General features: G+C 39.9%; 1 protein-coding gene across 1 annotated transcript in view; it reads left to right on the forward strand.

Moving 5' to 3' along the window:
* The window catches only part of LOC114663977 (C-C chemokine receptor type 4-like), a 41708-nt gene extending 39348 nt beyond the window's left edge, over positions 1 to 2360 (forward strand). Inside the window, exon 2 of the mRNA XM_028817953.2 lies at positions 1107 to 2360. Within this exon, the coding sequence (XP_028673786.2) occupies positions 1116 to 2189 (1074 nt within the window). The 5' untranslated portion in view covers positions 1107 to 1115 and the 3' untranslated portion in view covers positions 2190 to 2360. The remainder of the gene's footprint in view (positions 1 to 1106) is intronic.
* The last annotated feature ends 22781 nt before the right edge of the window (positions 2361 to 25141 follow it).

Here is a 25141-nt window from a genome sequence, read left to right on the forward strand (position 1 = left end):
AAACAATTATTTTTTTCCTTTTGTTCTTTCGCACATCAGAAAAGAAAAATGAAAGAAACGAGAAGAAGAAAACGGTCCGTGTACTTTTTGGTATTTGAATTTTCTTTTTTGAAGCAAAAGCGAAAAAACGAAAATGAAAGGAATTTTCAGATTTAGATTTTTGATTAAAGAATAAAATGAGGGAAAATAAGGTATTTTTTAATTCTATGGTAACAAATAGCAGTCATAAACTTAAAATTACACATACTTTTCTGGATTTATTTGTGATTCAAATAATGAAAGTGTAATAGCTCAAAAACAACAAAACAGACACATTTATAGCTTTTGTCACCTCTATCTCCAAATGTGTGTCAGAGAGTCGACAGCCCGAGATTTGCTTAGCACAAATCTTTCTAACATTTCTCGCAGAAAACCCTCTTGCTTCTCTGTGTTCATATGACAGACGCTCAGATATAATTTTCGATGACTGGCCTTGTTTTGCCATCTCTAAAATCACGTCTGAGTACTGTTCCAACGTCATGATGATGGTCCAGTCTACACACCAGTGATCAGTATTTGCTGCAAGTAGCACATTACCTGACCAGGTTGTTGACCTATAAAAACATCCGGTTCAGACAAAATAAATAAAGGGCGTTTTCTCATTCTCATTTCTTGCATTTTTCTTTTCTGATGTGCGAAAGAACAAAAGGAAAAACATAATTGTTTTCCCATTTTTCATTTTTCCCTTTTACGTTGAAAATCAAAAGTGTCTCTTTTTCTTTTTTAAATGATATTTTCTGAAACGAAATTTCAAATACCAAAAAGTACACAGACCTCCTCTATTCAGTTCACTTCAGTTCTAATTTTGGTTAATTTATTTCTAAGTGTGTCTAGTTCAGCTCAATTCAGCTTTAATTTTGATTAATTAATTTCAGTTCAATTCATTGTGTATTTTCATTAGTTCATTTCAGTATATTTCTAATGTTAATCTGTTCAATTCGATTCTAATTTGGATTATTTTAATTCAGTTCAATTCAATTCTAATCAAGAGTTAACTGAATTTCTTCAGGTGAGATCTCTAAAGACAAGGGACGCATGAACTAACAGGCTTTTCTGTTTCTTTCCAGGATTATGAAATGATGAACAGTACTGAACCTGATTCTTCTACCACCGAATTTGATTACAGTGACTTAGAGTCATATATCCCATGCAATAAGTCAGATGTCAAATCTTTCTCTGCCTGGTTCCTCCCCGTCCTGTACAGTTTGGTGTTCCTGGTGGGTCTCCTCGGCAATGGCCTAGTGGTCTGCGTATTGCTGCTGTACAAAAAGCTGCGCTCGATGACTGATGTGTATCTGCTGAACCTTGCCATTTCTGACTTGCTCTTTATCACTTCACTTCCTTTTTGGTCACACTATGCCGCTCATGACACTTGGATCTTTGGGAGCTTTCTATGCAAAGTTGTCACCGGCTTTTATCTAACCGGCTTCTATGCGAGCATCTTTTTCATCACCATCATGAGCATCGACAGGTTTATGGCAATAGTGTTTGCTGTGAATGCCATGAAGTTGAGATCCAAATCCCACAGCGTGGGCATCAGCATTTTCTTGTGGGTACTGAGCCTCTGCGCCTCAACTCCTTCAATGGTGTTCCGTAAATTGAAATATCAATCACTTCAGCCAAAGTGTGAAGATGAATTTCTTGAGCATCAGACTGGCTGGAACCTTCTGATTAACTTCCAGTTCAACATCTTGGGCCTGCTCCTTCCACTGACCATCATGGGTTACTGTTATACCAGAATCCTTTTGACATTAATGAAATGCAGAAATTACAAAAAGGAGAGAGCGGTCAAGCTAATTTTCGTTGTTGTCCTTGTTTTTTTCGTCTTCTGGATTCCATACAATATTGTCATTTTTCTGCGTTCATTACAAAAGTTTGGCTTCTTCCTGGACTGCACATGGAGCAAAAACCTCGACTATGCCATGCAGTGGGTGGAGACCCTGGGTCTGACCCACTGCTGCCTCAACCCGCTCATCTATGCCTTAGCTGGACAGGAGTTCAAGAAGTCGGTCTTCAGGATGCTGAACAGATGCTTGACCAAATGCAACTGGTGCAACAATTGCAAAGTCCGAACATTCGAAGTATCCGAAAGTGGAAGTTCCACCTATTCTAAGTCAAGCGGAGAGATGAACATCACTCGATTGTTATAAGGTGTAATGTCACCTGCAAGTGGTCGAATTCTCTGTTTTACTTTTAAGTCCTATAAAAGGAAGGATCCAGAAAATGCAACTTCCTAAATATAATTATAAACTTGCTCCATGATGACTGGTTCTGATTTGTTGTACCCACACAAGAGCCCTCAACTGGACTAAGCAGAAACAGTGAAGACGTATTGCTATTTCACAATGGGGTGCCACATCCTCAATTCCACTCCTCTCCAGAGTATACATTCATGTTCTTCATGTGTCCCTATGAATTTCATCCAAGATCTTCCGTGTACTTCCACTATTCAGCTATGCTATCAGATTGAATGACAGGTCTCACTTGGCTTTCCATCCAGAGATAGCTTTTGCCTTGTGATCAGTCAAAGGATTCAATGTAAAGGCTATACTAAATGAGAAAACGGGTGGATGGTATATTACTATTGCAAAACCTGGACCCTTGAAGTCCAAACAAACTAAGAAACAATGGGATTTTTTGAATTTCTTTTTAAGAAGGAGGAGGATTATAGAGTTTTGATATGAATTCTTGGAAGCATATTGATTTGATGTTCAAGTTTTTATTTCTACAGAAATATCCTGTGGTGCTCCACCTAATGGGCTACTGGTCATGAGGAGGAAAGTCTTTAGAAACAAAGAGTGAGGAGTCGAGGCAGCAAGTGGTCTAATTTCAAATTAAGTGGAACAACTTGAAGTCGCACGTGAACCTTTCCTGAAGCGTAATTTCAAATCAAGTATAAATGTAATTATCACTTCAAATGAAACAAAGAAATTCACAAGTGGTCAATGCAGATAAAAACATGAAAATTCATAAATTATTACTTCAGATGAAATGGGAAGATTCAGAAATGGTCACTGCTTCAAATCCATCCATCCATCCATCCATCCATTATCCATCCATCCATCCATTTTCCAACCCGCTGAATCCGAACACAGGGTCACGGGGGTCTGCTGGAGCCAATCCCATCCAACACAGGGCGCAAGGCAGGAAACAAAACCCCGGGCAGGGCACCAGCCCACCACACGCACACGCACGCACACACACACTAGGGACAATTTAGAATCACCAATGCACCTAACCTGCATGTCTTTGGACTTTGGGAGAAAACCCACGCAGACACGGGGAGAACATGCAAACTCCAAGCAAGGGAGGACCCAGGTCTCCTAACTGTGAGGCAGCAGTGCTACCCACTGCGCCACCGTGCCACCCACTGCTTCCAATCAAATGTGAAAATTTATGAATAGCCACAATCAATGTTGAAAAAAAGGCCTAAATTTACAAATAATCACGACTTCAGATCAAATAAGAAATTTCACTGTTATGACTTGAAATAAAAATGGCAAATTTCAAAAATAGTCACTACTTAAATATTAAAATTTACAAATACCCACCACTTCAAATGAAATGTCAAAATTTATAACTAGCCATAATTTTAAATCAACTGTCAAAATTTACAAATATTCATGACTTCAGATCAAACATGAAAATGTATAAATAGTCACGCAAATCAAAATTTGAAAATAGTCACCCCTTCAATTTAATTAATGTTCAATTTACTGTACAAATAATCAAATAACTAGCTTCAGCTCAAACACGAAAACACAGAAATTGTTATGACTTTAAATAAAAATGTCAAAATTCACACACGTTAATGGTTTCAAAACAAATTTGATTCTATTCTAATTCAGGTCAGTTCAAATTCAATTTTACTTTAGGTCAGTTTGATTCCATTTTTTTAAAATTCAGTTCTATTTGACTCTTATTCCCTTTCTATTCCACTTCAGATCAATTTGGTTCAATTTAGTTATATGTGCAATAAAACCATTTCCCCATAAATCAAATGTAAAAAATTACAATGTAGTTAAAAGTAAAGCCAAAATGCCTAAATAGTTGCCACTTCAAATTAAACTTTCAAAAATGTTCAAATAACCATAACCTCAGATCAGACACAAAAATTCAAAGATAGTCACTTTCAGATTAAATGTGTAAATTCACAAATAGTCACTACTTCAAATCAAATGTCAAAGTTTACAGATAAACACAATTATTAATTAACTGTCAAACTTCACAAATAATCATGTGTTTAGATCAAACACAAACATTCTGAAGTAGTCAGAACTTAAATATAAAAGTTCACAAATAAGTCACAACTTGAAGTCAAACATCAAAATTCAGAAATAGCCAAAATTCTAAATTGTTCATTTTAAATTCAATGATATTTTAATTCAGTTTAATTCAAACTCTGTTTCAATTTTGGTCATTTTGATTCCTCTAATTTGTTTTTTATAATTCAGTTCTACTTGACTGCACTTCATTTTTGATTCCACATCAATTGAATTCAGTTCAGTTTAGTTTAGTTTTATTTCAGTGAAATTTTGGCAATTCCTTTCCTTCTAAATCAAATCTAAAAATATGCAAATAATCGCAACTTTAGATCAAACAAAATAATTCACAGTCACAATTTCAAATAAAAAATGTAAACATTTGGAAGCAGTCGAAAATGATAAATGGTTCATTTTAAATTCAATTCTATTTCAATTCAGGCTGGTTCGATTCCATTCTAATTTTTTTAGCTCAGTTCTGTTTGACACTTAGGTGGCACGGTGGCGCAGTGGTAGCGCTGCTGCCTCGCAGTTAGGAGACGCGGGTTCGCTCCCCGTGTCTGCATGGGTTTCCTCCGGGCGCTCCGGTTTCCTCCCACAGTCCAAAGACATGCAGGTTAGGTGGATTGGTGATTCTAAATTGGCCCTAGTGTGTGCTTGGTGTGTGTTTGTGTGTGTCCTGCGGTGGGTTGGTGCCCTGCCCAGGATTGGTTCCCTGCCTTGTGCCCTGTGTTGGCTGGGATTGGCTCCAGCAGACCCCCGTGACCCTGTGTTTGGATTCAGCGGGTTGGAAAATGGATGGATGGATGTTTGACACTTTTGCCTTTTCAATTCCACTTTATTCCAAGTCAGTTCAATTTAATTCTATGTCAGTGCAAATCCTTTCATCTTAAATTGAATGTGAAAATTGAGCAGTAATCATGGCTTGAAATTAAAGTTGAAACTCAGAAATAGTCACAGCTTACACAACATCCATAGACCAGTGACAGTAAGGTAATGGCAACAACAGACAAAAAAAGACAACATTATACATTGAATATAACATATATAGGGTATATATCTATGTCACATTTTCATAAAAATGAAGGAGCTCAAAGTGCTTTACAACATGTCAATGAAACAGTAACATTCAAAGAAAAACATATTAAATTTAGATAAGTATAATGAATATATACAAAAGATAAATAACTAGTACACACAACAATATACAGGGTGTCCATAAGGTCCGTGTGCAATTTTAAATAGTTGTAACTTTGTAAGTATATGTGATAGAAAGAATCTGTAAAAATGATTAGAAAGAAGAAACACTTGTTCTTGTTAATTTTCAACATGTCCACCATCATTAATAACACAAAGGGTAATACGATTCTGTAGATCTATGAAAACATTTTCAAGCTGATTTTCAGTAATACCAGTAATCATATCAGTTATCTTAGCTTGCAAGTCTTCTAAAGAGCGAGGTTTGGTTGAATAAACATTAGTTTTCATATGTCCCCATAAAAAGAAATCCAATGGAGTCAAATCTGCCGAATGTGGAGGCCAAGAAAATGGTCCACCTCTTCCAATCCATCTGTTAGGGAATTTCTGATGAAGAAACTAACATGCAAATCAAAGTGATAAGGAGCACCATCTTGTTGTATTCTCTATCAGTCCTACTTGTTCAAGTTGTAAAATAAAGTAATTTTGCAGCATTTCTAAATAGCTACACACTTCAAAAAAGAATGGCCCTAAGACTCGATTTTTCCCCAAAGCACACCACACATTAACTTTGGGAGACTCTCTTTCATGTCCAACAGACTCATGTGGATTTTCAGTTCCCCAAATACAGCAAAAATAAAACTTCTAAAGACAAAAAAAAAACTAGATACTTCAAGCTTTGTAATCCTTTTTACAAATTCTATCACATATGCTTACAAAGTTACAACTATTTTAAATTGCACACGGACTTTATGGACACCCTTGTATACAATCACACAGTTGGCAGCATTGTTGTGAGACGGAGTCACAGACTTGCTGAAAGACCCACCGGCCAGGGCTTTCACTAGCAAGCCCAAAAGAAGTTTACCCCAGTTGAGCTAATGCCCCAACTGCCACCTTTAAAAATTCAAAATATGCCTTACAAGGGAGAAAACCATCAAACTTGGGATTGCAAACAAAAGATAAAATGAGAAATCCTTATAAACGAAGGTTTAGTAACAAACTTGGGAAATAAAGAAACATGACCATCCATGCATTCCATCCATTTTATACCACTTATCTGGTCTGGGTGACGGGGGCAGCAGTCTAAGCAACGATGCCCAGATTTCCATTTACCCCACCATCTCCTCTAATTCCTCTGGGGGGACAGCAGGGCATTACTAGTCCAGCTGGGAGAATTTATTAACACAGGGGGTCAAGCCAATAATCTCTGGGTTAAAAATGGCAACATGCAGAATCCTTTGGTGGATAAAACAAACCTTTGTTCTGTAGTTAGTGGCAAATTTGGTTCAAAAATCAGGCTGTTAAGTGGTGATTGGTTATTTTGGTTTCTTGACTCTCCTACTGTTTATCAGTTTCTCATTTCCTGTTGTGATCGCCCAGTTTTCCTGTCTTTTTGGCTTCTGAATTCTTGTTCTTTTCTTTTGGTTATTCTCTGGCAAGGGACTATCAATCTCCCTGCAATCCTTAAACTCATAATAAGCCTGAAGATGCTGTCCCTTATAAAAAAAACAGCAAATTCAATATTATGAATCTGTTATTAGATTATTAATATATTAATCTGTTGATTAATCATCATTATTGTGTGTGTTTAACGAGTGAAAAAGTTCTGTGATTAAATTTTTTAATGCAACCCCTAAATGAGTTACTTTAATCCAATAAATTTGACCGTACTTCACATTTAATGAAGCAGCATCACATGAATCCAAGTCTATGAATAGCGCTTGATCATCCACTCACACATACCAGTAGAGTCACCACTCGTCCCTTTTAATATGGGACCGTCCCATATTGGAAAATAAAATTTGGTGTGCTGTATTGAATCAGTAAGGTGCAGAGAATAGCATGACAACAATTAAAATCAAAGCAGTTTTACAAGCAGATTGAATGAGTTTCATTTTTTGTATCGCATTAATATTGCAGATGGACAGGCACTCCTTACCATTATGCAGCATTCACATTTTGACAATAAAAAAGTCACATTGCACAGTATAGTGGAATGTCCAGAACAAGATGCTAAACATAGTAGTGTCTGCTAATTTAAGAAGCTGTCGAGCTATTGATCTGAGTGCAAAACAGAAGGTCAGTGGGTCAGCCCTGTCCCTGGCGACAGATACGTTTACTGTAGAGCTTTTTCAGTTGCCTATGGAGGGATATCTTTTTATCTTTTACTGAAATATTAAAAGCATGTAACATTCCGTACAATCATGTCAAACTTAACAAAAATAAATTCAATTCAACCCCCAACCATGAAAAAGACAGGAAGGCCAACAGCCTGAGTAAAACTTATGAGAGTAGTAAAGAGAGAAAGGAGTCTTTCTCCCCAATATAAATGCTTATTCTAAGATGTTATTGATTTGATCCTGCCAGGTTTTAAAAAAAGTTTTGAACAGATTCTCTAAGTGAGAATTTGATTTTTAACAATTTCCAATAGTATATAACATCAGTTACTCATTGACTTAAAAGAGGAGAGTCAGGATTCTTCCAGTTGAGCAAGTTAAGTCTACATGTTTGTAATGAAGTAACGGCCATTACAGTTTGTTTGTCCTTCTCCACTTTAAGCTGAACTGGGAGCCCACCAAACACAGCTGTTAATGGATTAGGAGGGATTGGGACACCAAGGCTGCCTAAAAGGCATTTAAAGATTTTTGTCCAGAATGATGTTAATTTGGTGCAGGCCCAGAACATGTGGCCCATTGAGTCTGGAGCTCAACTGCAACGTTCGCAGGTTGAATCTTTCCCTAGGAAACATTTGCACAATTTTAAACAAGAGAGAGATGTCAGTCAGTCATTCTCCAACCCGCTATATCCTAACACAGGGTCACAGGGGTCTGCTGGAGTCAATCCCAGCCAACACAGGGCGCAAGGGAGGAACAAATTTTAAATGAGAGAGATGTGATCGATTAAAAACTTTAAAGTTGAATAATTGAATGCTTTGGACATATAGAGTTCAAGTGAATTCTGTGCGTGGCTATCTGCCATTCCTTTTCTGAAATGTTGACTAAGTGATCCTTTTCCCACTGTACTCTGGGATCTTTAAAAGGAAGGCACTTTAAAATGGTTTTATATATTATAGAAATGTTGTCCGAGTCCCCAAGACTGATCAATATCTGTTATGGAATTGAAAAAGGTGGGAGTTAAGGAAAATTGGGCAGATTTTCATTTAGCAAAATTTCTAATTTGGGGATAGTGGAAAAATTGTGTTGGTGGGGGACTAAATTTGGAGTGTAATTGTTCATAGGATGCAAAGACATTATTTATGTACAAATCTCTAAATGATTTAATCCCATTTATTTTCCAGACATTAATAACTGAGTAAGTTTGAGATGGTTGAAAAAGGTGGTTATCATGTAGAGGTGCCACACATAAAAGCTTCTATGACTTAAAGTGCTTTCTACATTGGTTCTATATTCTGAGTGAATGAAACACAATTGGGTTGTTAGTATATTGACGATACCTCGTATTTTCATCTTCAAGACTGTTCAATATCTCTTCTGGAATAGAAATAGGTGGGAGGTGACTTAAAATTGGGCAGATTTTCGTTTAGCAAAGTTTCTGATTTGGAGATAGTGGAAATATTGTGTTGATGGGAGGAATATCTGACCTGAAACAGTGTGGTACACATGCCACCCATGTCTATGCAGCTAAAGAGCAGATGACACAGAGAAGAATCACTCGATTCCTTATACCTCACTTGGGCATTCCCCAGAGCAGACATGGTATGTTGTTGGTTGATTAATTTTATGTTACTTACTGTAGCCTACATTATAACCTACATTAGCGTTTATTATACTAGAACCAATAAAATGAGGCAATAATCAATGCAAATTAATCAGGCTAATATTTCCCTTCATTTAGATAGATAGATAGATAGATAGATAGATAGATAGATAGATAGATAGATAGATAGATAGATAGATAGATAGATAGATACTTTATTAATCCCAAGGGGAAATTCACACACTCCAGCAGCACCTTACTGATACAAAAAAAAACAATATTAAATTAAAGATTGATAATAATGCAGGGGCGCGGTGGCGCAGTGGGTAGCGCTGCTGCCTCGCAGTTGGGAGATCTGGGGACCTGGGTTCGCTTCCTGGGTCCTCCCTGCGCGGAGTTTGCATGTTCTCCCCATGGGTTTCCTCCGGGCGCTCCGGTTTCCTCCCACAGTCCAAAGACATGCAGGTTAGGTGGATTGGCGATTCTAAAAATTGGCCCTAGTGTGTGCTTGGTGTGTGGGTGTGTTTGTGTGTGTCCTGTGGTGGGATGGCACCCTGCCCGGGATTAGTTCCTGCCTTGTGCTCTGTGTTGGCTGGGATTGGCTCCAGCAGACCCCCGTGACCCTGTAGTTAGGAATATAGCGGGTTGGAAGATGGATGGATGGATGGATAATAATGCAGGTGAAAACAGACAATAACTTTATATAATGTTAATGTTTACCCCCCCCCCCCCCCCCCCCGCCCCGGGGTGGAATTGAAGAGTCATTTAGGTTGAAGGTTAAGATAGTTTTATTTATTTTATAATTCAGAAATGATATATCTGCGGTGAGCTGGCACCCTGCCCAGGATTTGTTCCTGTCGTGCACCCTGTGCTGGCTGAGATTGGCTCCAGCGGACCCCTGTGACCATGTGTTAGGATATAGCAGGTTGGAAAATGACTGACTGACTAAATGATATATTCTAAGACAATGCACAATTTAATACACCTAAATAGATTACCCTATCAGACGCATATTTAGTTTATTTCAGTCTACCCTTTACTATTAAATCTGCACACATTTTCAATCTAATAAATGACTTGTCCTCTGTAGGTAATGAGTGCTGTGGTGGGCTGGCGCCCTGCCTGGGGTTTGTTTCCTGCCTTGCGCCCTGTGTTGGCTGGGATTGGCTCCAGCAGACCCCCATAACCCTGTAGTTAGGATATAGCGGGTTGGATAATGGATGGATGGAGGTAATGGCTGCCCAGTTGATTCATGTGGATCATGTAGTTAAGCACAACCTGAGCTCTGACAGTGCTGCTGATTGTGAACAAAAGCTGAACCAAGATTATATGTTTTGGTTTTTTAATATTTAATTGTTTATATAATTGTTAGGGCTTTTGGTATGCTGTTCTGTAATACAGCAGTGCAAAGCATTCGTATTGGTTTTCCAAAAATATGATAGCAACCCCTGGGTGTGGGGAAGTATTTTGTTTAGTGGTTGTTGGGCATTTAAATTGAATGATTTAATATGCATAGGCAAGAGATTATTAAAACTGTTTTTATACTAGAAATTAATAACTGAGTTATTTCTGCTTTATAGAAAAATACTAAAATGCTTGAAGGAAATATGATAAAAATGCAATTAATATGCAGCTAATTTTGTTTAAAATTTTTAGTCATTCGATTAATTAATATTAATAAGAGCAGCCCTATTATAAATCCAATGAGAAATTCAACTTATAGCTCATAAGATCTTGGTTGACATCATTTAACCCAATTAATTAAATTTGCTTTAACGTAGATAAACCTTATAACAGTTTTATTTGTCACCAGTTTCCTCTTACATGGCCCGGACTTCTCGAGCCCTTTACTGACCAGAAAAGCCCACAGAGCGTCACTGCAGGACGGTCAGCAAACTGGCATCTTGGTTTCTTTTGGGTGATTTTCCATATTATGCTGTGCCAAGAGTTTTGTCTTCTTTTTTGTTTTTGTTTTTTTAACTTGATTCATTTATTGGAGAAACTTTTTTGATTATGAAAGGAAAATTATGCTTTTATATAAATTTGTGTTTGGAGAATTTTTATATTTTTTTATTCAACATGCTGTTAATACTGAAGTAATTTGTATTTGAAGTATCCATGAATATCATGTACACACATGTATCTGCTATTTGTAAATGCTTAAAAGGTGTACTCTAGAGCACATTAGGAATACCAGAAATAAATGACAAAATGTATGTAGAAAAATCTTGCTGATTAATGTCTGTCATTCTTTTCGATGCTTATACTTTAATTCACTTTATCTTGGTAAAGATTATGGTGGCAGTATGCCATGTTGGACCCACCTGGTCATCCTATCGTTAGAGTAACCCTCTCACTGTTGCCCCTGTGCAGAAAGAACTTAGTCATTTCTCTTCTATTGCATGGGAATGGTGACAGCCCATAAAAAAAAGTGAAAAAATAGATCTCTTAATATCTTTTAGGTTTCTATTACACAAAAATAAGATTAGAAATAAATAAAATGGAGACATTTTCTTGTGTCTCATGCTTCTCCTGAGGAAAAAAAAAACACCCCAGAGATCACACAAGTGTCTCCTCTTGGGATCTCAGCAAAGTCACACAATGGGCTCAGATTTATCAAGTCGTGTTTGGACATTTTTTTGCAGTTTAAAAGTATGTGCATTGTGTGCACAGTAATATGTGGTGAAATGTATGGACAGTTGTTTGTGGTAATGAAACACTTTACTAGGATTACAAAATTGTAGCCCTTGCTTCTGAGTAATACTAATATTTTCTCATTTGTATGTTGCTTTGCTCCAATTAGATACTCCTGCTGTAAGAAAAGGCAGGTATTGTGGCCTAATGGTTAAGACTGTGGACTTCACATCCTGAGGATGTTGCTTCAAATCCCACTACTGATGCTGTGTGACCATGAGAAGGTCAGTTCACCTGCCTGTGCGCCAACTGGAGAAACAAAAATAATGTAACCGATCATATCTCAAATGATGCAAGTCACCTAAGACAGGTTGAGGCATCAGTCCAATAATAAGTAAAAAATATGAAGTCTTGAAAGAGATTAAATAAAAGACTAGAAAGAGATTTCACAAAATATAACATGCGTTTCAAAACAAATTCTCAATTTGACTCCTTTTACCTCAGTTGTATCGCATGTCTCCTTTTTGTTTGAAACTGGTTCTCCTAAGGAATTTTAGGAGACCATCTGTGACAAAGTTGATCCTTAAATGAAACAAATGTTTTCAATGAAATAATGTGTTTCATTACTACTGTCCGTACATTTCAAATTATATTATTGAGCACACAATGCAAATACTTTCAAACTGCACAAAGAAAAAAAACTATCACTACTTGGGAAATCTGAGCCCATTTTGTGAATCTGGTGAGATCTCTGCTGGAACTCAAGAGTAGACCCTTGTGAGACTCAACCAAAACCAGGAAATGTCTTTTTTTGATTTTTCATTCCTGGGGGTATTTACAATTGGTCTAACACATTGGAAAACTTTATTTCTCAAAGTTTGATCTTTAATGGCTCATTAAACTTAAAGTGAGACTCTGTTTTATATTTCATTTAAGAATCAACTTTGTCACAGATAGTTCTCCTAAAATTCCTTAGGAGACAACGCTTCTGACAAAAAGGAGACATGAGATACAACTGAAGTAAAAATTGAGAATTTGCTTTGAAAAGCATGCTATATTTTGTGAGATCCAGTCTTGTTTTAATCTCTTTCAAGACTTCACATTTTTATTTATTACTGAACTGATACCTTTATTCAAGGTGATTTACAACATCTCAGTTATGATTGGTTATATTGCTTTTGTTTTGCTAATTGGAGCAGAGGCAGGTGAAGTGACATGCTCATTGTGGTATTAGAAGTGGGATTTGAACTCACAATCTCAGGGTCTAAAGCCCAAAGTCTTAATCACTATGCCGTATTGCCTGCCTTTTCTTCCAAATATGAGCTAACTGGAGCACAGCAATATAAATTAGAGCAACTAATAGTTTTATTATTTACCTGGGTTCGCTTCCCAGGTCCTCTCTGCGTGGAGTTTGCATGTTCTCCCCATGACTGCGTGGGTTTCCTCCGACAGTCCAAAGACATGCAGGTTAGGTCGATTGGTGATTCTAAATTGTCCCTAGTGTGTGGTTGTGTGTGTGTCCTGTGGTGGGTTGGCGCCCTGCCCGGGATTGGTTCCCTGCCTTGCCCCCTGTGTTGGCTGGGATTGGCTCCAGCAGACCCCCATGACCCTGGATTGTAAAATGGATGGATGGATTTTAAATAATAGTACTGTATTTTTAGAAAAAAACTTCATATTTTTTATTTTAAATAGTTTAAAATTTTTAAATATTTTAATTTTTTAAAGCACTTTTATGCGTATATATTTTCAAGGTTTTGCTAAATTTATAAAGATAGAACGAAGTAAAATAATTAAGACAACAATGGCAGTTCGAAAATATAATTATTCTAAAATATTATTCAAATATAACATTGCAAAAACTTAAACATTACATTGGATGTAATAATATAATAACCTGAAAATGAAGTTAGTATAAAGTAAAAAAAATAGTTTGATGTATAATGCTTTAAATGTAATTATTAACTTCAAAGAGAAACGTCTAGACTTTTGCAGCCATCTACTTTTATTACTAGAATACTTCACCACACCCCAATTAATTTTCTATCAAACACATAAACACAAATCACTTGGCACACAGAAATGGCGTTTGCAGCAACTTAGACAATGATACACTAATGCCTCATTTCAGTCGCGCGACCTGATTAATCCATCCATCCATCCATTGTCCAACCCGCTGAATCCGAACACAGGGTCACGGGGGTCTGCTGGAGCCAATCCCAGCCAACACAGGGCACAAGGCAGGGAACCAATCCTGGGCAGGGTGCCAACCCACCGCAGGACACACACAAACACACCCACACACCAAGCACACACTAGGGCCAATTTAGAATCACCAATCCACCTAACCTGCATGTCTTTGGACTGTGGGAGGAAACCGGAGCGCCTGGAGGAAACCCACGCAGACACGGGGAGAACATGCAAACTCCACTCAGGGAGGACCCGGGAAGCGAACCCGGGTCCCCAGATCTCCCAACTGCAAGGCAGCAGCGCTACCCACTGCGCCACCGTGCCGCCCTTGACCTGATTAATAACGTCAAAAATGTTTTTGGGTGGGGGTCAAGCATGTTAAGAGTAGTGGAGGGGATAAATTATTGTCTGTTGGGTATGTTTTTTATTTACGTTTTAGTCCATTTAAGAATGGAAAACATTTCATTGTAAAATTTCGTAACATCAATTTGGCGCCCCCTGGATGCTGCGCCCGGGGACAGATGTCCCCCCCTTGTAATCACCACCAACCCCAAGCTACGCCACTGCTAAACTTTAATATAATTCTTTAATTAAGTAAGAAGATAAAGAGATGAATATATATATATATATATATATATATATATATATATATATATATATATATATATATATATATATATATATGTATTCACTCCTCTTTGGTCTCCCTAATAAATCTCTTCATAAGCTTCAGTTAGTCCAGAATTCTGCAGCACGTGTCATTACTCGAACCCCATCTATTCACCATATTACTCCGGTCTTGCAGCAGCTTCATTGGCTCCCAATTAAGTTTCGTAGTGATTTTAAGATTCTGCTATTAACATTTAAGAAGACCATCCATAACCTCGCCCCTCTATATCTGTCTGACCTTCTTCATGTTGCCATTCCATCCCGTAACCTTAGATCCTCTTCCTCCACCCATCTGACCGTCCCTCCCGCCCGTCTAACCACCATGGGGAGCAGAGCCTTCAGCCGTTCTGCTCCCAAGCTCTGGAATTCATTACCTGCGGAGCTCCGAAATATCAAATCATATTCATCCTTCAAATGTAAACTTAAAACACATCTGTTTAAAATGGCTTTTTCTTTTTCCTTCTGATTATAGTGGTTTTGTTTGGTTTTAATTTTTAGATTTTTTTGATGTTTTAAGTTGTTTATAATTGTGTCTTTTATTTATTTATTTATTTATTGTTTGTTCGGTGTCCTTGAGTTCTCTGAAAGGCGCCTTGTATAAATAAAATGTATTATTATTATTATTATTATATAAATATATACACACAATTATCATATTATAATAGTAAAGTGACTGGAGTTTTTAAAGTTTCTGGTAACCATCTATCAACGGCGGGCGCGTTGGAATTTAGATGACATGATGAAAAAGAAAGAAAATCCTTTACTTACCGCCTTACTGTTCCCAACATGCTCCATCAAGACTGAGAAAATCAGCAGGCACGATTCCTAGCAGCGCTTTAAACTTCTTAAAGCCCAGACTTGAATATCCCCGGTCTGATTAAAACGTTTTTTTTTTCCTTTCTTTCTTGACTGTAGTGTCCCAATAGCTCCCAATCCGTCTTCAAATCGGTTCACCAAATCATTCAAACACCTGCCGCGTCCTTCACTCTGTTTTTACATTCACACTCCACTCACGGAGAACAAAATTACCCACAAGCCCTTTCTCCATGCCGGCACGCGCCACTCCCGCCCTTTTTTTTCGTCTCCTTTCGCGCCTTCCTTGTCTGCGTTTCCAACTAACCGACCCCAAGCACAGCTACCCTGAGGAACAGAAATGATTTTACTAATAAACATTTTCCCCCGTTTAAACATTAAATCAGTTTCGTTTGAGCTGATGCAAATATTGATCAAGAAAAATGATTTATCAATACACTCCTGCCAGTTTATTAGGTACACCTGTTCAACTGCTGGTTAAGGCAAATCTCTAATCAGCCAATCACATGGCAGCAACTCAATGCATTTCGTCCTGTAGACATCATCAAGAAAACCTGCTGTGCATCAGAATGAGGAAGAAGAAAGGAGACTGAAGTGACTTTGAATGTGACTGTTGGTGCCAGACTGGCTGGTCTGAGTATTTCAGAAACTGCTGATCTTCTGGGATTGTCACACACAACCATCTCTAGTGTTTACAGAGAATGGTCTGAAAAGGGGAAAATATCAGTGAGCGGCAGTTCTCTGGGCAAAAATGCCTTGTTGATGCCAGAGGTCAAGAGGAGAAAGGCCAGACTGGTCTGAGCTGACAGTAAGGCAACAGGAACTCAAATAAGCACTCGTTACAACAGAGGTGTGCAGAAGAGCAGCTCTGAACACACAACACGTCAAACCTTGAAGCAGGTGGGCTACAGCAGCAGGAGACCACAGCGGGTGACACTCCTGTCAGCTAAGAACAGGCGACTGAGGCCACAACTCACACGGGCTCACCAAAACTGGACAACAAAAGATTGGAAAAACGTTGCCTGATCTGATGAGTCTCGATTTCTGCTGTGACATTCAAGGTCAGAATTTGACGTCATCAACATGAAAGCATGGATCCATCCTGCCTTGTATCAACAGCTCAGGCTGGTGGTGGTGTTGGTGGTGTAAAGGTGTGGGGGGTATTTCCTTGGCACACTTTGGGCCCCTTAGTACCAACTGAGCATCATTTAAATGCCACAGCCTACCTGAGTGTTGTTGCTGACCATGTCCATCCCTTTATGACCACCATCTTCTGATGGCTCCTTCCAGCAGGATAACGTGCCACGTCACAAAGCTCACATCATCTCCAACTGGTTTCTAAAACATGACAATGAGTTCACTGGACTGCAAATGGTCTCCGCAGTCACCAGATCTCAATCCAGAAAAGCACCGTTGGCATGTGGTGGAGTGGGAGATTCACATCATGGATGTGCAGCTGACAAATCTGCAGCAAGTGCATGATGCTATCATGTCAATATGGACCAAAATGTGAGGAATGATTCCAGCACTTTGTTGAATCTTTGCCATGGAGAATTAGGGCAGTTCTGAAGGCTAAAGGGGGTCCAACCCGGTACTAGTAAGGTGTACCTAATAAAGTGGCCGGTGTGTGTGTGTCATGTCAAATTCTAACCTGCTTATTTCTGAACAGGGTCTTAGGGGGGATGCTGGAGCGTGTCCCAGCCAACCTAGGGTGCAAGGCAGGAAAAATCCAATGCTGGAATTGCTACCAAAGTACCAAATGAAGGGTCTGAATACTCTTATCAATGAGAGTTCAGTTTTTGATTTTTAATAAATTTGCAGACCTTTCTGAAGACATGTTTTCACTGTGTCATTATGGGTTATGGGGTGTAGATTGATGGGTAAAAATGGGAAATGTATCTGTTTAGAATTAAATTTGCATTACAATGTCCAGGATTACAAGTGTCCTGAGTACAATACGTTCATAACCCACTAATACTGTACGTGTCATAATTTTACCAGATATTCACCACACTCAGCATTTATTGATTATGACGTTGGCTTGTAACTGAACGTAGGCACATTTACGGCATCTTACAGTGCAAATACAGTACAGTGACACTGACACCTTAACCACAGCCGGTAAACTTGGTGCTGCAGCACCACGGTGACTTTCAGATCTGCAAACGTGCAACTTGACTTGATCCGTGCAGTACACAAAGCTGTTCAACAACTGCAAATCAGCAAAGACATTTTAGCGCGTGCATAGCAGGATGTAGACTGGTGGCTTCTGATCCCAGTCCCGGGGGACCACCGTGACTGCAGCTTTTTGCTTCAACCAGTTTCCCAATCAGTCAGTCACCTTCCCTCTGATTGACCTCTGTCATGGTCAAGCCAAGGTTCCTCTCCTGGTTCATGTTTAAAGTGCTCTTTGTTCTTTTCATTATTTTTCTATTGTTTTTTGTAAAATTTCTCTGTTCATTTATTATTTGTTTAATTACGTATTATCTGTTGTAGTGGATGGCAGACATGGCCTGGCTGGGTTAGTTCAAGTTTCCTTGCCTGGACAGGAGAGTTCCACACTGACTAGGCCAGGTGGTCCCTTCCATAGCCAGTAAATGGACAGGAAAGGATATACTGGCATCCCAGAAGGGCTTGACAATTCTTAACCAGCCAGGATGCCAGTACAATGGAAGGACAGAGGAATGCAATCTACTTGGGTTATTGTCTCCCCCAAAATGCTAGGTGCCACCATTTCTGGGTTACAGTACCTCTACAGATACCAAACAGGGCATGTCGAGAACTGTAGTCCCATGGAACAGCCCTGTTGGGTTCTGGTTGGGTGCTGCCAGGGGGGAGCTGAAGGGATTACTGTATCCTACTTTATGGGACTTCTGCCTAACCGAGGGACAATCTCATGACACCAGAAGTACTCCTGAGTCCTAGATAAAGGAAGCAGCTCCACTTCAGTACAGGGAGTGGGAGTCAGGAGAGGAGCAGGACAACACTCACCTGGAGGAAGGAATGGAAAAGTATCTGTGTTTATGATTTTTAATGACCTGTGAAGGTATTTTGTGCAATAAATCATTTATTTGCACCCGAGACTTATGTTTGTGAGGTTGGGTCTGGGATTTGGGGGTGCTGCAACGCCCCCTGGTGGTCACACTGCTTATTTTTATTCTGTTTAGATATTATTTAGTATTTGTGTGTGTCTTCCAATTTTCTCATATGTACCTTGATTGTTGTGGATGGATCCCTCAAGAAGTGGATCCATTCATCCATCACAGCTAAGGGACCGCTCCCCAGCACTACAAAAGAATTGAAGTCTAGGGTGGCTCATTTGAATGTGCGTGTTATATTCAGGCCAGGGTTCCTCTCGGGCTGGGGTTCATTTCCTTGCTTTGTGTATTTTTTGGGTCACTGTTTTATGTGAGTGTTACTTTCATTTATTATATGCTTTGTTCTCTATGCCTGTCCTTTGTTCCATTCCATGTGTTTTCTGTGTTGTTCCCCAAGGGGTGGAGCCACCTGCCAATCACCTGCAAGAACTGTCCTCCACCCTATAAATGCACAGGGTCTCCAACAGTTGCTGGTGGTTCATTTCAAATGTAGTTGGGAGTGTTTAGTGCAGGGGTCTCCAACCTTTTTTCCCCTGAGAGCTACATTTACAAAATGAAAATGGCCGAGAGCACCTCATGTTTTCTAATGTTTTATTCTCATAGCTTATCTCAACCCAAAGAAACTGAATAAGCTTGTTTTGCCTGAACATTTACAAGATGTTGGTGCCCACAACTCACATTTTGCATTAAAACATCACAAAAAATATTTAGTTCATCTGCAAGTGCATTTTGTACGTCTGTATGCATTTTCTAGTGTATCTCAGACTATTGAATTAAAACATGAATGCTGTCAAAACCAAACAATGCAATTCCAAATCCACAGATCTGACTTATTCATTTGTTATTGTGTCACATGTCACTGTTTCACTTTATTCACAGGTCCAGTTGCATGTGTGATGTGTTATTTAGTCAAATGACTGACACTGAGGTGTCTGGTGGAGTGGAACTACTCAGGTTCACTCTTCTGGAGTCATTCAAATGTTCATCTGTCAGTCGTGTTCTGAACTTTGATTTCATGACATTAATGTCAGACTCACAGAGGTATGGAGACCCAAACAAAGCAGACATTTTCAGAGCTGCTTGGTGAAGATTCTTATAGTTATCTGGCTCTACTAAGCTCCAGAAATGCTGAGAATGCTGTTGAGACTTTAACTGCACATTATTTTGAAGGTTTACTAATATATAATAAATAAAATCCAATGTCTGTCTGTCTGTCTGTCTGTCCGCTTTTCACAAGACAACTACGTAATGGATTTAGATCGGGTTTTCTTCTATAATTTGCTTGAACATTCTGGTTGATTTTGCAACTTCTCTCATTTCTCTATTTATCAGAGTTCGGTACCGATGTATTTGTGTGAATCTAAGAAACACGCAGTGGGCCGAGGGGGACGGGGCCATCTTCACTCACGCGCCAGCTTTGGGGCGTGGTTCTTAATTCCGCTTAGCTAGCGAACGAGAGAACAATTTAATTTAACTTTGTTTGATATTTAAAATAAAGTGTTACTTAGGTCTTGATGAGTCTGAGTCTGGATATTCTCTTAAGTGTATGCCACATTGAAAAGAGAGATTGTGGATCGTGATTTTGTGTTAAAAAGATTGCGATATGATTTTTTGGAAAGATCGCCCACCACTAATTTGACTAATCAAGTTTTCAAATTTATGTAGGATTCATTAACCCTTTGGCAAGCTACTTGGAAAGAGGTTTTGAGCCACCGGTAGTTCACGAGTGACGTGTTGGAGACCCCTGGTTTAGTGAGTTCTCTATGTCATGTCGCAGCCATGGGTTCAAATTCATGTTTCATGACTCTTGTTCAGTTTTGATGAATTTATTTATATTGATTATGTACATCATTTTTCACATTTTGGTTTTATTTATGTATATCAGTTGCATTTTTTTGACGGTGTAGCCTTCTTGGAGGTAATTTTTGGAGCTGTCAGGACTTACATACTTTGGAGCTCTGAGTGTTCATAACAGTGGAGATCAAAGTAGGGGCGTTGATTTTGAACTGCAAAGGTGGTCTTGTTAACCTGGTCTGACAGACACCAAGCTTCTGATTGCGATGAACCGTCTGTAGTTGAAGCGTCTCCTAAAAATACTCTTTTGACAGATAATGGTTTGTCATGTGTGTGCAAAGAGCACATTGCACTTGTTAAAAATAAACATAACATTATACCGTTCCCTGAGCCAGCATGATTATATATGCTGTCACAAACTCGAACAAGAGCCATAGCAAGGTTTGGGGCAGCCACCTGTATATTGTGTATCCTGGCTGCAAAATTGAAAAAACAAGTGATAGCACTGGTGTGCACAGATCAGAGTCCAAAACAGAACTGCCCTCCTGTGGAGGGGAGTGAGGTTTTATAGGGAGTCTCGGGGAAGTGACGTCATCCTCGGGGCCGGGACAGGAAGTGACATGTTCAGAGTCGAGGCACCGAAACCTGGCGGGATTTCCCGGGAAAGGCCTGCAGGGAACTCAGAAAGAAAGTTAGTGCACCCTGTCGCCCCCTGGTCGGGTGAGTCAGTACTATTCTCTAAGCCCTTTAGCTGCCTCCTACTGGCACGTGTGTGACAATGCTTTGGCGTCCTAGAGTAGCAGCAAAAAGAATGGAAAAAAACTAAAGAAATGATCTGGGATGTGAATGACCAACACTACTTCCCTACTACACCACCCCAAGTACAGAAACACAGGCAGAGTTAAGTGAACAAAATGATTACTGTAAGAAATTACACACACTTCACAGCACAAAACACTCAACCACATACGCCACTAATACATAAATATGAGAAAGAGATTAAAATAATTGAATTCATTCAGAGTCCTTTAAATATTTACTGTTAGGGATGATCTACAGTCTGTGGTGGGGAATGATGTGCTGAGCTGTACCTCCTGTTCAGGGAAACGTACTGCTAAACAGTCCCTTGTGCTGGCCCGTCAGGTCCTCTCCCGAATGCCTTCACTTCATTCACCAGAAAAAGAAAATAATTTGTCTAGAAATTAACCTTCACTTGATGTTTTCCATGCAGGGTGAATAGCTTTTCCCTCTTGCCTTTTTCTTGTATGGCGTCTGCTTCTCCTTTCGGTCTGGCGTTCTCTTCTCTTTCTTCATCTTTTTCCTGCCACACATATGCATGGTGGAGCAGTGGTAGCATTGCTGCCTCACAGTAAAGAGACCTGGGTTTGCTTCCTGGGTCCTCCCTGCATGGAGTTTGCATGTTCTCCCCGTGTCTGCATGGGTTTCCTCTGGGTGCTCTAGTTTCCTCCCACAGTCCAAAGACATGCTGGTTAGGTGCATTGGCGATCCTAAATTTGTCCCTAGTGTGTGTGCTTGGTGTGTGGGTGTGTGTGTGTCCTGCGGGATTTGTTCCTGCCTTGCTCCCTGTATTGGCTGGGATTGGCTCCAGTGGACCCCCGTGACCCTGTGTTAGGATATAGCGGGTTGGGAAATGACTGACTGACTGACTGACATTTACATAAGGTTGGCTCCTCCCCGTGCAGTCTGATTGGCCTTCCAAGCCAGTTGCACCCTTCCCCATGTACTTTTGGCAGGCCTTATCAGGAATGGGGAAAGGTGCAAACTGCCAGTGACACACACACACACACATGTGAATTTCCCATTGGGATTAATAAAGTATCTATCTATCTATCTATCTATCTATCTATCTATCTATCTATCTATCTATCTATCTATCTATCTATCTATCTATCTATCTATCTATCTATCTATCTATCTATCTATCTATCTATCTATCTATCTATCACACACACACACATATTCAAGACAACCGTTACAACCTGATTCAAGGGAAAAACCTTTCTGTAGATAGATAGATAGATAGATAGATAGATAGATAGATAGATAGATAGATAGATAGATAGATAGATAGATAGATAGATAGATAGATAGATAGATAGATAGATAGATAGATAGATAGATAGATAGATAGATAGATAGATAGATAGATAGATACTTTATTAATCCCAAGGGGAAATTCACATACTCCAGCAGTAGCATACTGATAAAAAAACAATATTAAATTAAAGAGTGATAACAATGCAGGTATAACAGACAGTAACTTTGTATAATATTAACGTTTACCCCCCCAGGGTGGAATTGAAGAGTCGAATAGTGTGGGGGAGTAACAATCTCCTCAGTCTGTCAGTGGAGCAGGATGGTGACAGCAGTCTGTCGCTGAAGCTGCTCCTCTGTCTGGAGATGATCCTGTTCATTGGATGCAGTGGATTCTCCATGATTGACAGGAGTCTGCTCAGCGCCCGTCACTCTGCCATGGATGTCAAACTGTCCAGCTTCATGCCTACAATAGAGCCTGCCTTCCTCACCAGTTTGTCCATGCGTGAGGCGTCCCTTTTCTTTATGCTGCCTCCCCAGCACACCACTGAGAGGGTGCTCGCCACAACCTTCTGATAGAACATCTACAGCATCTTATTGCAGATGTTGAAGGATGCCAGCCTTCTAAGGAAGTATAGTCGGCTCTGTCCTTTCTTACACAGGGCATCAGTATTGGCAGTCCAATCCAATTTATCATCCAGCTGCACTCCCAGGTATTTATAGGTCTGAACCCTCTGCACATAGTCACCTCTGATGATCATGGGTTCCATGATGGGCCTGGTCCTCCTAAAATCCACCACCAGCTCCTTGGTTTTGCTGGTGTTCAGGTGTAGGTGGTTTGAGTTGCACCATTTAACAAAGTCCTTGATTAGGTTCCTATACTCCTCCTCCTGCCCACTCCTGATGCAGCCCACGATATCAGTGTCGTCAGCGAACTTTTGCACATGGCAGGACTCCGAGTTGTATTGGAAGTCCGATGTATATAGGCTGAACAGGACCGGAGAAAGTACAGTCCTCTGCAGCGTTCCTGTGTTGCTGACCACAAAATGCCGACATACAAATGCGTTCCTAGTGCTTTTATATTCAAGCATCACATATTCCCCATCATAATGACACAATACATTTTAAAAGTCTCACATGCCATCTTTTGTGCCGTTTTTTTTTTTTCTGGGGCTTCCTCCTGACCTGACAGCAATAGATCGCCACACTGAGCACATTAAATGTATGATATTCCAACTCTCTGGACATTTAGAATCCTTAGATTTATACTTGATATCACTTTCACAATGAAATGCATTAAAGTATGTATTAAGTATTAATTTCATTTAAATAATGAATACTGTTAATAATTACACACATCGGGGTGACACGGTGGTGGAGTGGTAGCACTGCTGTCTCACAGGGAGTCACGTCACTGGTGTTCCCTGCCTGGAGTTTCCAGGTTTTCCTACTGGGTTTCCACAGTGGGCTCCGGTTTCCTTCCAAAGGTCCCCTCATGGACCCCATGATCATCAAAGGTGACTGTGTACAGATGGTGCAGACCTATAAATATCTGGGAGTGCAGCTGGATGATAAATTAGACTGGACTGCCAATACTGATGCTTTGTGCAAGAAAGGACAGAGCCAACTATACTTCCTTAGAAGGCTGGCGTCCTTCAACATCTGCAATAAGATGCTGCAGATGTTCTATCAGACGGTTGTGGCGAGCACCCTCTTCTATGCGGTGGTGTGCTGGGGAGGCAGCATAAAAAAGAAAGACGCCTCACGCCTGGACAAACTGGTGAGGAAGGCAGGCTCTATTGTTGGCATGGAGCTGGACAGTTTAACATCTGTGGCAGAGTGAAGGGCGCTCAGCAGGCTCCTATCAATTATGGAGAATCCACTGCATCCACTAAACAGGATCATCTCTAGACAGAGGAGCAGCTTCAGCGACAGACTGCTGTCACTGTCCTGCTCCACTGACAGATTGAGAAGATCGTTCCTCCCCCAAACTATGCGACTCTTCAATTCCACCCGGGGGAGTAAACGTTAATATTTAACATTATACAAAGTTATTGTCTGTTTTTCACCTGCATTATTATTATTATCAATCTTTAATTCAATATTATTTATTGTATCAGTATGCTGCTGCTGGATAATGTGAATTTCCCATTGGGATTAAAAAAGTATCTATCTATCTATCTATCTATCTATCTATCTATCTATCTATCTATCTATCTATCTATCTATCTATCTATCTATCTATCTATCTATCTATCTATCTATCTATCTATCAAAGATATGCAGATTTGGAGACGCTAAAATGATGCCAGTGTCTGTGTTTGTATTCACCTTGCGATGAGCTGATACCCCGTCCAGGGATTGTTTCAGCCTCGTGCCCAATGCTTGCTGGAATGGACACATCCCTGGATTGATGGATTCAATCATTAAACATCCTTTTCAGAGATATTGCGTATTGCAGGTGGCCGGGGTCCATGCCCAGCCGGGACGCCCCTGCACACTATATTCAGGGGGAGCAGCCCGGGACAGTGCAATACCCCCCCCGGACGCTAGATGGCCGCTCCCCCTGGGATGGAGTGGTGCCTTGGGTTCCCGCAGGGCTCCATTGGACTTGGAGTTGGATGCAGCCCTGTTGTGTCCCGCAAGCACCACCAGGGGGTGCTGTACCTGGGA

The sequence above is a fragment of the Erpetoichthys calabaricus genome, chromosome 13 (assembly GCF_900747795.2).
Source record: "Erpetoichthys calabaricus chromosome 13, fErpCal1.3, whole genome shotgun sequence".
NCBI classification, from domain to species: Eukaryota; Metazoa; Chordata; class Cladistia; order Polypteriformes; family Polypteridae; genus Erpetoichthys; species Erpetoichthys calabaricus.